Genomic DNA, 12,963 nt, shown 5'->3' on the forward strand with positions numbered 1-12,963 from the left:
TGGGTTAGGTGTGGGGCCGGGGTTCCTGAGTCCTGACCCCACCGAATCTCCAGTGGAGCTGGTTCTGAACCAGGTTTTCCCACCTAAGGCGGCCCCACACTGGAAACCTTCACTTGAAACTTCAGGAGAAATAAAGCCAGTATCACAGGCAGCAGTGGGGAGCAGGCAGGCAGGCTTAAACAGAGTTCAGTTCTTTCCAAATGGCCTCCACTGATCACTCCCCCAAGTTTACCTCAAAATAGTCCTTTCAAAACAGCCACCAGATCTTATCAAAGCACCAGCTTCTTTTAACCTAAACCGCTACCCCCCATAAAAAACTCAACATGGTCACTGCACTCACTGTTTGGCAAAGTGGGCCCAGATGGTGTGCAGAATCCCACCTCCCAGAAGTAAACGGCTATATTTTCCTCTGACGGAGCAAAAGAGGGTTCAAACCACTGACATCTTGGTCAGCTGCCGAGCACGTAACCACTCCTCGCTTCTCGTTCTCATTCCAGGGCCAGCAGTGTCAGGAACACAGGTCCCCTCTGCTCCCTTGCTGTGGCTCCGGTCATCTGAACCCCTGTGAGATCCTGCCTAAGTGGACAGATGGCTCCCTGAGCAGCATCCTCGGAAGACAACCTGGGATGGGGTCGTGAGGCCCGTGCAGTCCCGGCCCTGGCTCTTCCTCACCGAGCAGGCAAAGAATTCTGTGCGCTCCTGTTTTTCATCTCTGCTGCTCTCAGGATTTCATTTTGAAGATGACTTGGAGGAAGGACTGACAAGAAAAGGGGACAGAAGTGACACCCACCTCAGGTCTGTGACCCCAGTCCTACACTGAGGACTTTAAATTAAAAAGAGCACACAGCCAGGCCCCTCAGGCCATGCTCAGATGAAAACCTTCTCCAGAGAAGGCTATGCAACTGGGTGACCTCAACACCAAAAGGCTATTCTCCACACAAACCTCTACCTTCTGTTTTTCTCTATTCACTGCAGCGTTTATGTATAAAAAAGGAAACCGTTTGTACATCACTCAGCGGTAAGAACTTAGACCTCAAATGAGAAAATCAAGCACATACCAATATTTGGGGCCTTTGGAGTGGACACCATCAGTCATCACATCGTCAGCTACACACAGGGACCCTGGGTGAGTCTGAGAAGATGGGGGTACCCAGCCTGCTCTAGAGGCTGATGGAATCCACTCGGGGCAGGCCCCCAGAACCCATCCAGAGCAGGTCCCCAGAATCTACCCAGGGCAAGCTCCCAGAATCTACCCGGGGCAAGCCCCCATAATCTACCCGGGGCAAACCCCCAGAATCTACCCGGGCAAGCCCCCAGAACCCACCCAGAGCAGGCCCCAGAATCTACCCAGGGCAAGCTCCCAGAATCTACCCGGGGCAAGCCCCCATAATCTACCTGGGGCAAACCCCCAGAATCTACCCGGGCAAGCCCCCAGAACCCACCCAGAGCAGGTCCCCAGAATCTACCCAGGGCAAGCTCCCAGAATCTACCTGGGGCAAGCCCCCAGAATCTACCCGGGGCAAACCCCCAGAATCTACCCGGGCAAGCCCCCAGAACCCACCCAGAGCAGGCCCCAGAACCTACCTGGGGCAAGCCCCCAGAATCTACTTGACTTTAAAATTCCCTCAGACAGTTCTGGGTGGCTCAAGCTGAGAATTATTAACATTGACAAGAACTAAACAACATGCTCACCATCTAACACACCAACTGTGTGTCGACACCACCCAGAAAAGACAACGCTGCCTTCACAGGCAACAACACACACAGGAATGCTGACGAAGAGAGCCAGCACAGGTGTGACAACTGCCCCCGCGGCCTCTGCCCAGACAGAGCACAGTGACGGACGCCTGCCCCAGGCAAGGACTGTCAGCCTGAGGTGAGAGCTGCCTGCTCAGGTGAGGGCTGTCCCTCCAAGTGAGTGCTGCCCACCCAGGCGAAGGCTACCTGTTCCAGACGAGGGCTGCCCACTCCAGGCGAGAGCTGCCTTCACAGACAAAGGCTGACCACTCCAGACGAGGGTTGCCCCAGAGAGCAGAGCCCACCGCCCTCCAACCTTCCCCGCCAGAATGAACGAAGCTGTGTACCTTCCTCAGAGCCACGTCTGCATGGATGGAAAGGCACTCACCCGCGTTCACCCAGCAGACCAGCCAGATGGGACAAAAGCCATCCCGACCTCCACTGAGTCCTTTCATTCACTTTCAAGAAGCCTACTGACTCACCAGGCTTGCGATTAAAGTCATGCTTTTAAAAAGCAAGTAGGCAAGCAGGTGCACAAGTGCTATAAGGCGACACTTGGACAGACATGCGATAAAACACTTCTCCTGTCTTCACGAGAGTTAGGAGCCCACTCGTGGAGGGGTGCCAGCTTACCGCGGAATTTTTTGGGAGGATTGTTGAGGTCCCCGGCTTCGGGCTGGACAACACAGCGGTCATCCACAAGGCTGCAAAGAAGACAAGACAAACATTACAATGAGTGGGGTCCACACAGCCCCACTCACTAAGCCAAGTGCAAGGTTTTCTTCTTGCACTGAACCTGACCTGGAACCCTCTGACCAGGGGCCGGTGGCACAAGCTCCTCTGACAGACACATTAAGTCTCTGCTCCACATCCCGCATCCACGATGGGTCTGTGCACAGCACACCGGACTGCCCAGGTCCAGGCGCAGCAGGCTTCCTGCATGGACCTCACAGTGGCTGAACCACCCGTGTGCAGCTGGCACTGTGTGTGATCTGACCTGAGGACAACTGGGCCCTGCCTGGGAGCACAAGTTCAGTCGAGGACACAGGAGGGCGGCCTGGGCCTTGGGTGGGAGCACAAAGCCAGCAGAGGAGATAGGAGGGTGGCCTGGGCTCTGCCTGGGAGCGCAAGGCCAGCAAGGAGACAGGAGGGCGGCCTCGTAAGGAGGCTCCAACCTGAAGAAGGCAGAGGGAGCGAGAACAAAGCAACCAGAAACCAGCCGTGCCTGCAGTCACAAGCCATCAAGGACTTTGGAAAATGCCGTTTCAGGCAGGGAGAGCTGGAACGCTCCATCCGTAACACCTTGTTCTTCAGGACGACAGGCCTGAGTGGGGCCTGGGTACACACTGGACAGGCAGCAGGGAGCAAGCTCTCAACAACAGTGCCATCAGGAGGCGCTGACCCCCTCAAGGACAAGGTGCATGGAGAAGCCGCGGCCTTTCTAGAGTGCAGCTCCTGCCAGACTCAGCCAAGCCACCCCTGACCTCCTGGAGTCAGCCACCATGGGTTCCCACTCTGTTTCCATCTGCGCATGGGGTCCCTACCTCCTTTGGTGAACAAGAACACGGGGGGAGGGGGTGGAAGTCGAATTGGTGATGGATGGGAGCCATTTTTACCTTAATGTTGTAAGGACTCTGTGTGGCACAGAAGTCCAAGTTACAGAACTCTGTGTCCCTTCTAAGTTTCACACAAACACAGCAAGTTCAGCCAGAGAAGGTTCTGCTTGAACGAAGGCAGAGAAGCCGCGAAGCAGCGCTGACCTTTGCTTACGTTAAAGGCCATCGTCCCCTGAGAGAGAACTTTCACAGAGCTGTGAAGCTCCTCCAAGTTCTCGAAATATTCACCTTCAAAGTGGACTCCACAGATTTAGCACTCTTCTTTATATGTGAGGGTAGAGGGAGTTTTCATAAATTCTGAATTAATAAGTTATAATTAATGAGGCTTCACTTTTTCAGAACTGACAGAAAACAATGTTTTTTTTGTGTGAGAGGTTAAACTTAGCACAGAATTTGGTATTCACAATTTCAGCCGCCCCTGTAGAAGCCAAGTAAAAGTGGTGACAATCATATCTTGGAAAATCAACGTTTTTTAGGTGGTGGAATGATGGCTGAACAAATGCTGCCCCATTTGACGCTGAGCGCTTACCCCAAGGTGCTGATGAACCCATTCGTGGACCCCTCTGCGTAGAGGGAACAGATGTCCCCAATGTGCAGGAAACTAGACATCTTGTCAGACATTTCGTCCTGGAGAATCCTAGAAAAAGTGAAACACACAGCATTGTTAGAAGAAACGAAATACTCAGAGTAAAAGGGGGGGAAGCCCCCAAGAGTTGGCTTAGCTTGCTTTTCCAAAGCATTCTACTTAAAAGTCACATTTAAATTCACATTTGACAGGCAGGCAATTTAAACGAGCCAAGTAAGGACATATGCAACGTTTTCTTCTACAAATTAATTAATTTCAGGATACTGCAACCAAAATAATGCCAATTTCAAACACAGCTATGCCTGAGTCATATCCTACAAATCACAAATCAAGGACCCTCAATTACAAATAGTGAATAAAAAATCAAACAGGAGATCGGCCAAGAATTGTGCAGCGACTAAGGAGCTGGAGCGTCTGACTTATGAAACATTAACATATTCCATTTGCCTCAGGGAGTTATGTTAAGTGAGGAGGAAACACCTGGTGTGAAGCAGGTCTAGAAAAGATGGAGGCTGGGCCAAGGAGCCGAAGCAGCAAAATAATAAGAGGAAACTTGACAACAAACAGTACAGAGCCATGACAGCCTTCAGCCATCCACCAACTGTCAGAAGCACTACGCCCATGTGCCATCTCAATGTCTTTTTCTCATCCTTTGCATAAAAACAAAACCCCTTCTAGACGGAGAATGGAACTTGGACAGCCCACGGTGTGAGGGGCAACTCCTCACAGTGCCGGTAAGGGAAGGCTTGGGTGGGTCAAGCACTCTGGCCACAAATACAGGCAGTCTGTGGCCGTCCTCGAAAACACTCTGAAGTTTTAGGAAATCTTGACAGCACTGAAATCACTGAATGAACTCACACACACAAACGTCAACAAAAACACTGACATGACTCACAGAGACAGCTTTCATTGGGGCAATAAATACTGAGCAATAAGAACCATGATACAAATGCTACAAAGACTTTTAGAAAACAAAGTCAGTCGTGTGGGAAGACATGCGGCTGGTTACACTGCAGCTAACGCTGCGTCCGCCTCGGGCGCCTGGTATCCAGATGCAGGAGCAGCCAAGGTCCTCCTCCCCAGCCCTCCAGCTGCCCTCAGCCACAGAGGCCCACAGGCAGACCACTGACTGCTCGGTGCGTGATTTTTCTGGAAGGAAATGTTAACTTCTTACTCTCCAGGAGGTGAGATTCCGGAGAACTGGTTTTCCTACCTTCTTGCTAACCAACCAGGTAAGACAATTGAAGGAGTAACTTCCTCTGCATTTTATATCCCCCTGAAAGCAGAGATGAGGGTGCACACCACTTTTAATGACCTCAGCTGGGCAACTGGCCAGGGGTGTGGATTTAAAAACACCAAAAGGTGTGGGGAGGACAGATGCTGCCCGGAAGCCTCAGGCAGTAATTTCCCTCACAAAGGACGGGGCAGTGTGCATTGGAGGCCTCTCCTAACCTATGGCTAGTCAGAGGAGGGCCACTTGAAATTCTCAGTGATCTCCTGGAAAGAAAACCAAAGGTCCAGAGCAGGAAAGCCAGGAGTGACTGGTCTCTGAGCACCTCTGGGAGACTTCCTGTCGCGGAGAAGCCAGCGGGAGAGCTGCCTCTTTATCTGATCCTGGAACGTTTGTGCCTGCGAGCTGCTCCCAGCTGTGTCCAGACCTCCCCGTCACTCACAAAAGCTGGAGACCACCGGAGCCAGCCCACCCTGACCCTGAGCTGCACAGCCTGGTCCTTCCAATAGTGGACGCCCAGGACCCTGCCCCAAGTCACTGGCTGAGCAGGTCAGCTGACAGACAAGACCCTGGGGTGAAAGGCCCCCAGGGCTCTGTCCTCCTCAGTGAGCATCAGCTGTGACCATCAGTCCCCCAGCCACCCCACTTACACGACTGCCTTCACTCCTCATCTGTAAAATGGGGAGAATACTTCAGTGGGCTGTTGTCAGGATTAAAGAAAAGTATGTGCACTGGTGATGTGCAAACTGTTACTGCTCAACAAAATCTATTTCCATTATTTCTTAACAAGAGATGAAGTCAAATTCTGGATGATTCTAAGGCTTCAGAATTTAGACTTAATAAGGGAAAAGATCCCAGGAGCAACACAGCAATGAGTGTGTACACGAGCCCAGAGAACCCCACTTTACCCTCGGGAAGACAGCTGCCCTATGGCCCTAAGAGAGAAAGGCTGCATTCTGGGTCCTCCAGACACCCCAGATCACAGGCAGGAGTGGAAGGGGACCCCCAAAGCACCAATTCAAGTTCTTGCCTGGAGATGGAAACCTCACCCACTTCCTACAGCGGATGGTCTCAGCTTCCCCCACCACATGGGGGTGCAGCTCCGTCCATGGCAGCACCTCTACCAGAGTGTTCTCCCCCCCGCCCACAGAAGAACAAGCACTCCCCAGAACCTGGGCTTCAGTTCTACTCCTTGGCGCACACACATCCAAGTACAAGAACGCCAGTCACCCTGCTTCCCCTTACGATCTGCTTCTTTTTACAAACATGACCACCTCACCCTAATCCTGAATGGCCCTGAAGTGGGCAGCAGCAGAGTCTCCAGAGTCACACTGCCCATGTTCAAACGCCAGCTCTGCCACATACTCATCATGGGCTCCGTAAGGTCCCTAGGCCTTGCTTTCCCATCTGTAAAATGGGCGAAGAGACCCTCCCTCATCAAGCAGTCTCATGGTCTGGTGAGATGGTGACTATAAAGTCTGATGTGAAGGAAGCAGACCAGCCACATAAACTATCACACCACCACTGCCACCCCTCACTCAGGCCAGCCAAAGCCCCTGTGAGGACAGGGATTTCCTGGAAAGTTTGGCCAGCCAGAGGAAGGCGGGCAGTGACCTCTGTACCACAGCCAGGCGATGGCAGCTCCCCTTCATTGTCTACTGAAAACGTTCCCTGAGCAATGCATGAGAAAGCATCTACTCTGCTTTAAAAAGGTGGAGGCAGGACCCAGGGAGTGCCACCCGGCCCCCAGGACCCTGGGGTGTGCTGTCCAGCCCTCAGGGAGAGCCGCCTTGTGTATATGAGGAATTTTACCTAAGCCACTTTCCTCCACCTCCTTCGCCAGTATATCTCTAACACCTCCAAAGCCCTTCTCTTCGTTAACTCACGAGTTTGTTCTCTCTAGGTTTGCTCCCTTTCCTATAGGTAACCAGAACACTGAGTCTTGCTCCAGACCTGAACCCTGAGTCCAGTTCCAGAGACAAAAGGGAAACATAACTGCCAGCCAGAGAAGTGATGGAGGATGGAGTCTCAGGGCTCAGCCAGCCCATCCCCACTGGACCCACCTTGGCAAATACTTTGCAGTGCAGAAGGCAGAAAACATCAGGAAAATATCTTCTAACTGAACAAGGCATGCAGCTTCAACCAAGGACCACCAATAAAGTGTTAAACTGGGCTCCCCTTCCCTCTTCACCTCAATGCCCCTGTTCAGCATGAAGAAGCCAGAGAGTCTGTGCCCCATTCCCAAATGAGAAACCCACAAGGGAATAAAACAATTTCTTTGTTAAAAAAAAATCAAACAAAAAAACAAAACACCATGGGATCCCCATGGGATCTCTCTCATATCCTTCACCCACTCCCTGCACCCACAATATTCTGCAGCCTTGTGATTTCATCCCTGCCCATCCTCACTCTTCTGCCCCCAACACTTGTATCCCCAAACATGTTTTTTACAATTAAAAAAAAAAAGGGGGGGTGGTGGAGGTATAATCCAGAGACTGCAGGGGTGGAACCCACAGGTGGTGATCTTCAGACATGGGCCCCGATGTTTTGCTCTTTGGCTCCCAGATCCCATTTACACTGAGTGAATCCTGACTCCTGGTGACCCCACATGTGTCATAGCAGGGCTGTCCCCACGGAGTCAGTCCTCGGTGGTGACCCCTGGTGTCCCACGCACATCAGAGCAGGGCCGACCCCGTGGAGTCAGGTCTTGGTGGTGACCCCGTGTCCCACGCATCAGAGCAGGGCTGTCCTCACAGGGTTCAGTCTTGTTGGCTGGCTGTTCAAAAGTCAATTACCAGGCCTGTCTTCTAAGACATCCCTGGGCAGACTCAACCCCCAACCTCTGTTGTTGTATGTGTGCCATTGAGTAGATGCTGACAGTGACCTCCAGCCCGGGAAAAGCCATGCCATAGGCTCTCCACGGTGGTAAGTCGTTACAGGAGCTTCTCCATGGAGCAGCTGCTGAGCTCAAACTGCCCACCTTCTGGTTAGGAACAGAACACATGGCCACGGCACCACCAGGCTCCTTCTGCATTCAGGAGGCCACTTTAACCAGCGTTCCACCCAGGGATTCCCTGTTGGCTCCAGTGTCCTCTACATGGCAGGACTATCCAGAAGGATCTGACGGTCCACAGACATGGGAAATGGGACCTGTTCCCAGGGCCACAGCAGCCTCCGCTGGCCAGCCTGAGTCTCACCGGAGGATCTCCATCTTCCCGATGGCCTTATCCTGACCATAGTCCTGTTGTCCACATTGCTACCAGGCCTTGGACATTCCCACCCCCACCTCCTTGGCCCTGGTAAAGCTGGTTCACTCTTTACCCACTAGAATGGTCACCAATCCCACCAAGAACCCCCATTGATGAGGTCACCCCTACTCTGCTCTAAATTCACATGCAGTCCCTGAGTCCGGCCTGAAGTCCCAAAGGCCCACCCCTGAGTTCCCAGGACCCTGGCCGGACTCTGCCTTGCTCCCAGTAACATCCCAGCCCCACCACCTGGCACACAGTCCATGCTCAGTCATCACTGCAGAGGCTAGTGACGTCTGACCAAGCATGTAATCCTGATCTTCATCTTCAATGAACCTCTGAAATGCCCTGATTCCTGTGATGCCCTCAGCCCCAACCTCCAGCCCACATATCTACAAGTCCCACTTCTCAGCTGGCTTCCACAGTCTTTCCTCCCATCTTTCTAAATCCATCTTCCCTCCCTCCCCCAATTCCACACCAACCAGCACAGTGTTTCAGAGAACACCTTCCTCCCACCTTCCAAATTCCCTCAGGGACACTTCTCCAGCTGGCCCATGGCTACCACCCGACAACATTCTCTCCACCCACAAGGGGATTTCAGTCCCCATCATGCTATGTGCCAGTCTCTCTCCAGGCCTGGACACTGCCCTCCCTGCCCTGCTGCCACCCCTCACATGCTCCCCAGTGCAGACAGTACTGCTCCTGGGCAGCCCTGTCTGAATTCTCAGATCTGGATAATTGCAGCAACCCACTTCTCTGTGTCTCCTGGTAGCCCCTCTGGGCTTCTACGAGACACTGCGGTTGTTACGTGACATCGAGGTGATGAGGACACACAGCTCTGATCTCTGTGCTGCATGTTGTTGTTGTACCGAGTCAGAACCAACCCACAGCTGACCCTCAAGCGAGAGCCTCCTCTCCTCACCACCCAGCTCCTTTGGGTGCCCACAGTGGCCAGCAGCGTGGCCAGGCAGGGGCACATGGACACACGACTCACAATGCCCAGCCTCACTGTTGTCCAGCCGTGTCCTTGTGCAGGTTACAGAACGCCACCAGGCCTTGGTGCCCTCATCTTTGAAGAGACACCCTCACACCTTTCAGGGCCGCTGCACCAATGGGACCAAAGATCCACAGACGAGCTTGGCTAAAGCCCTGGCCTTCCTGAGCCGCTGCTGCCGGGCTGACCGCTCTGTAGGCTGAGCCACGGAGAGAAGAGCTCCCCAGCAGCCCGGCAGAGGCAGGCCTGGCGGTTACCCCACACGCACTGCCATCGAGTCAGGGCTGATGCGCAGCTTACCCGCTCGCAGGAGGGGACGGCTCATCTCTTCCAAGGAGCTGCTGACGTCAGCAGGGCGCCCGCCCGCAGAGGATGCACCCCCGGCTCCCCCCACTTCGTATTCGTCCACGCCTTGACCATCCTCTGCCCTTAACTTCTGAGTCCTCTCCCTGCTACACGCCTTCCCCGGGCCAGCACTGCTGACCACACGAGGGCACAGAAGCGTCAGTCCTCAAGAGCCGATGGGCGGCCACGCCACAGCAGAGCGCATCAAGGCCCTGCTGCCTACTGGTCAGAAGCTTCACAGAACCCAACAGTCAAACCCAAACCCAGTTCCCCCAGCTTCAAAGCAGGTCTGAGGCGGGGGAGGTGGGGTTTGGGGGCTGGGGGAGGGGAGGGAGTGCAAACCTCTTGAAAGAAATGACAGTTTGCATCCTGAAGCTCTTCCATTTTGGGGCTAAAATAGGCTAAGTAAAGCATACTCTCGCTGACAAAGAAGCTCACTCTGGGGGCCCAGTCCTCAGGGAGTTGACTGCTAGCCCAAAGGTGCCACCTCGGTTGGTTCGAGTCCACCAGCCGCTCTGAGGGAGGACAGGCAAAATCATCCCGCACAATTCCAGCCTCTGAAACCTTTCCGAACAGTCAAACTCTATGTCAATTCTGAACCAGTCACCGTAAGCTTGTTCTAAGGGTTGCTGGAGAGGTTTGGGGACTGACATGGGGTCTGGTTGGTTGGTTCTGTCTGGGGGTTTTGTGTGTTGGTGGTTTTGGGGCTTTTTTGTTAAAAGCTTAGATTGGCAAAAGTTTCTCTTTGACTATGGCAGAAAATGCACTTATGGTAATTTTTCTCCTCTATTTCTTCTGCACACACTTAACTAATTGCTTTATAATCATTTATCGTTAAAAAAAAAAAAAACCCACAAAACTTTTGACTTCCACCTACACACAATTTATAATTTAAAAGTTAGCAACTCCTTGAGGCTAAATTAGGACACTTTCATGAACCAAAGAGAGACCGAACAATGTAAGCACCACCCTAATCTTCAAACCTCAAGAGAAGATGTTCAAGGAAGGGAAAGCAGAAATCTACACCACAGTAGTTCATGGACCCCAAAACCACAGACCTTCAGATTATCATCAACACACAGAAGATGGTTCTGCGTAATTAAGATGAAGTCACATGACCGCTGAGGCTGCCTACCTCACTTTCAGTAATCACACTCCCATCACCACTCTGACTTCTACCACCAAGTATGGCTGGCAGGTTTTGAGGACCCCAGCACCATGCCTGGATTCAGCACCCTGTCAGGCCCGAGGACCCCAGCACCACGCCTGGAAGAACACACTGGGTCATCCACTGTTTCTTGATGGTCAAGCTCCCTGGGTGTGTTTCACTGTCCAGTTACCTTGATGCTGCAAATTATTACCAATCACCCAAGAAACCTATCAAGTATGCCCCAAATTTGGATTTGCAATTGGTTGACCTTCTTACAGAGATAAGCTGACAAGAGGAACCTCTAAGCTGCTCCTGGCAGTTTCTGTCTTCTTTTTGTATCAACAGTGACAGAGCTTAGAGGCAATGATGTTTTAAGACAAGGCCAGGTTCCAATGTTAGGCACCCTTTCCCTAGAGGCTAAAAGCTGCACAGAGAAGCATTAACGGGATGCAGAATCCCAGCGAGAAGAGAAGCCACATTCCAGCTTCTGTCGTCACACACCGAGAGGACTCGATATGTGTAACATGTCAGTGAACTTCTAAAATGCTTCCCACAGCCTTGCTCATCTGAGAAAGAGGAACAGACAGAAAACACCACTCCACTGGCCTCTGGGTTCTCAATGTGTATTTGCATTTCAAAAATATGTCTGGCTATAAAGTGAGGTTATGTTGATTAATAAGAACAAGCCAGTTCTTCTAAGCACTTGTGTACCATCAAGTGAGAAGCGACTCATAGCTGACCCTCTGGCAGGTTTTCAGAAGCAGTTAATCACATGAGAGGAACTGGCCCATCCTTCCGCAGAGCAGCTGGTGGATTTGAACTGCATGCATTTAGGACTGCAGTGCCGTTTTTTACCACTAGGCCACCAGAGATTCCTTCGAAGCATTTTGGACTTAGGGAAATTCCACTTTATCCTACCATTCAAGTCTTCACTCTGACTTACACTGTCTATCCCGCTCCATCTTGCAAATAATCATCTCTCCTATAAGCTCGTGGTTCTCAACGCTGGAAGGGAGATACCAGGGGATTATCAAGGACACTTCTGAGTAAAAACAGCTTTCACAGTAACGTTGGTAGTGGTGGTGGCCACCATCAGCAAGCCCCAACTCACGGTGACCCCACTCACAACGCAACAAAACCCCAGGCAGCCCAGTGCCAGTACCACGATGAGCCGCAGGCAAAGCCCTGGAATCCAGTCTTCACTGGTTCCCTTTGGAGACACCAGCCCCTTCCAACTAGTCTGTCTGAATCTGAAAGTCCCACTGAAACATGTTTGGCATCACTGACACGCAGGGGTCCACTATGTCCTCGTACTACAGCCAGAACAAACCCTGAATCTCTCCCATGAAAGGCAAGGCTCTCCCGCTGTCACCAGCACCTTTTTACGGCCATCCTGGGATGCCACGTCACTCTCAGTCCCTTCCACATACGTGTTGGGAGGAGTCCCCCTGCACACACGCCATGAGATGGAGGCGGAGCCTTCAAGCACACAGCTGTCTTCTCTAAAGCCAGACCGCAAAGAGCCTCCCCACACCACCACTCACCTGTCAGTCTGTCACACGGGTCACTGCAGCGACGCTGCGAGCTCTGTCACTGGTGGGTCAGAGAGCAGCGGGGTGACCCAGGTGGACAGGCTTCAGCAGATCTTCTGGACAAAGACAGACCAAGCCTAAGGGCTGGGTGATCCCCTGAAACCAGTGACCAGCGAAACCTTACAAATGGCAGCACAACATGCCCAGTACCGTGCTCGAAGGAGCCTCCTGGGTGGCATGGTGCTCCAGGCACACCCGGGTGGGAGCTGCCTCCTCAGAGAAGACTCAGCCTCTACGATGTGGAGGAAGTAAAGGTTTTGGGACCTTTGTGTGCTTCTGTGTCACAACTCGAAAGGAGAAGAAACATATTCATATTATCTCATCAATAACTGAAATGTGGAGTGTCTGAGCTATGAGCCCAGGAAAGCTCGAAGATGAAGATCATTGGCATTCTCCCTGGTGCCAAGCCAGTGCTTCCTCAGCAACCGCTATCAGGTCTCCCCGGCTGGACATCCTTCCAAAAG

General features: G+C 52.4%; 1 protein-coding gene across 3 annotated transcripts in view; it reads right to left on the reverse strand.

The window, feature by feature from the left end:
* ITPR1 (inositol 1,4,5-trisphosphate receptor, type 1) overlaps window positions 1-3,974 on the reverse strand; it is a 321,128-nt gene extending 317,154 nt beyond the window's left edge. For all 3 annotated transcript variants that reach the window (XM_006897081.1, XM_006897079.1, XM_006897080.1), the window contains exons 1-2: window positions 3,883-3,974; window positions 2,371-2,441 (exon numbers count right to left, since the gene is read on the reverse strand). In XM_006897081.1, coding sequence (XP_006897143.1) covers window positions 2,371-2,441; window positions 3,883-3,974 — 163 coding nt within the window. The remainder of the gene's footprint in view (window positions 1-2,370; window positions 2,442-3,882) is intronic.
* Window positions 3,975-12,963: the final 8,989 nt, after the last annotated feature.

This window comes from Elephantulus edwardii, unplaced genomic scaffold, assembly GCF_000299155.1.
Source record: "Elephantulus edwardii isolate Elephantulus edwardi_28Jun2011 unplaced genomic scaffold, EleEdw1.0 scaffold00200, whole genome shotgun sequence".
Taxonomy (NCBI): Eukaryota; Metazoa; Chordata; class Mammalia; order Macroscelidea; family Macroscelididae; genus Elephantulus; species Elephantulus edwardii.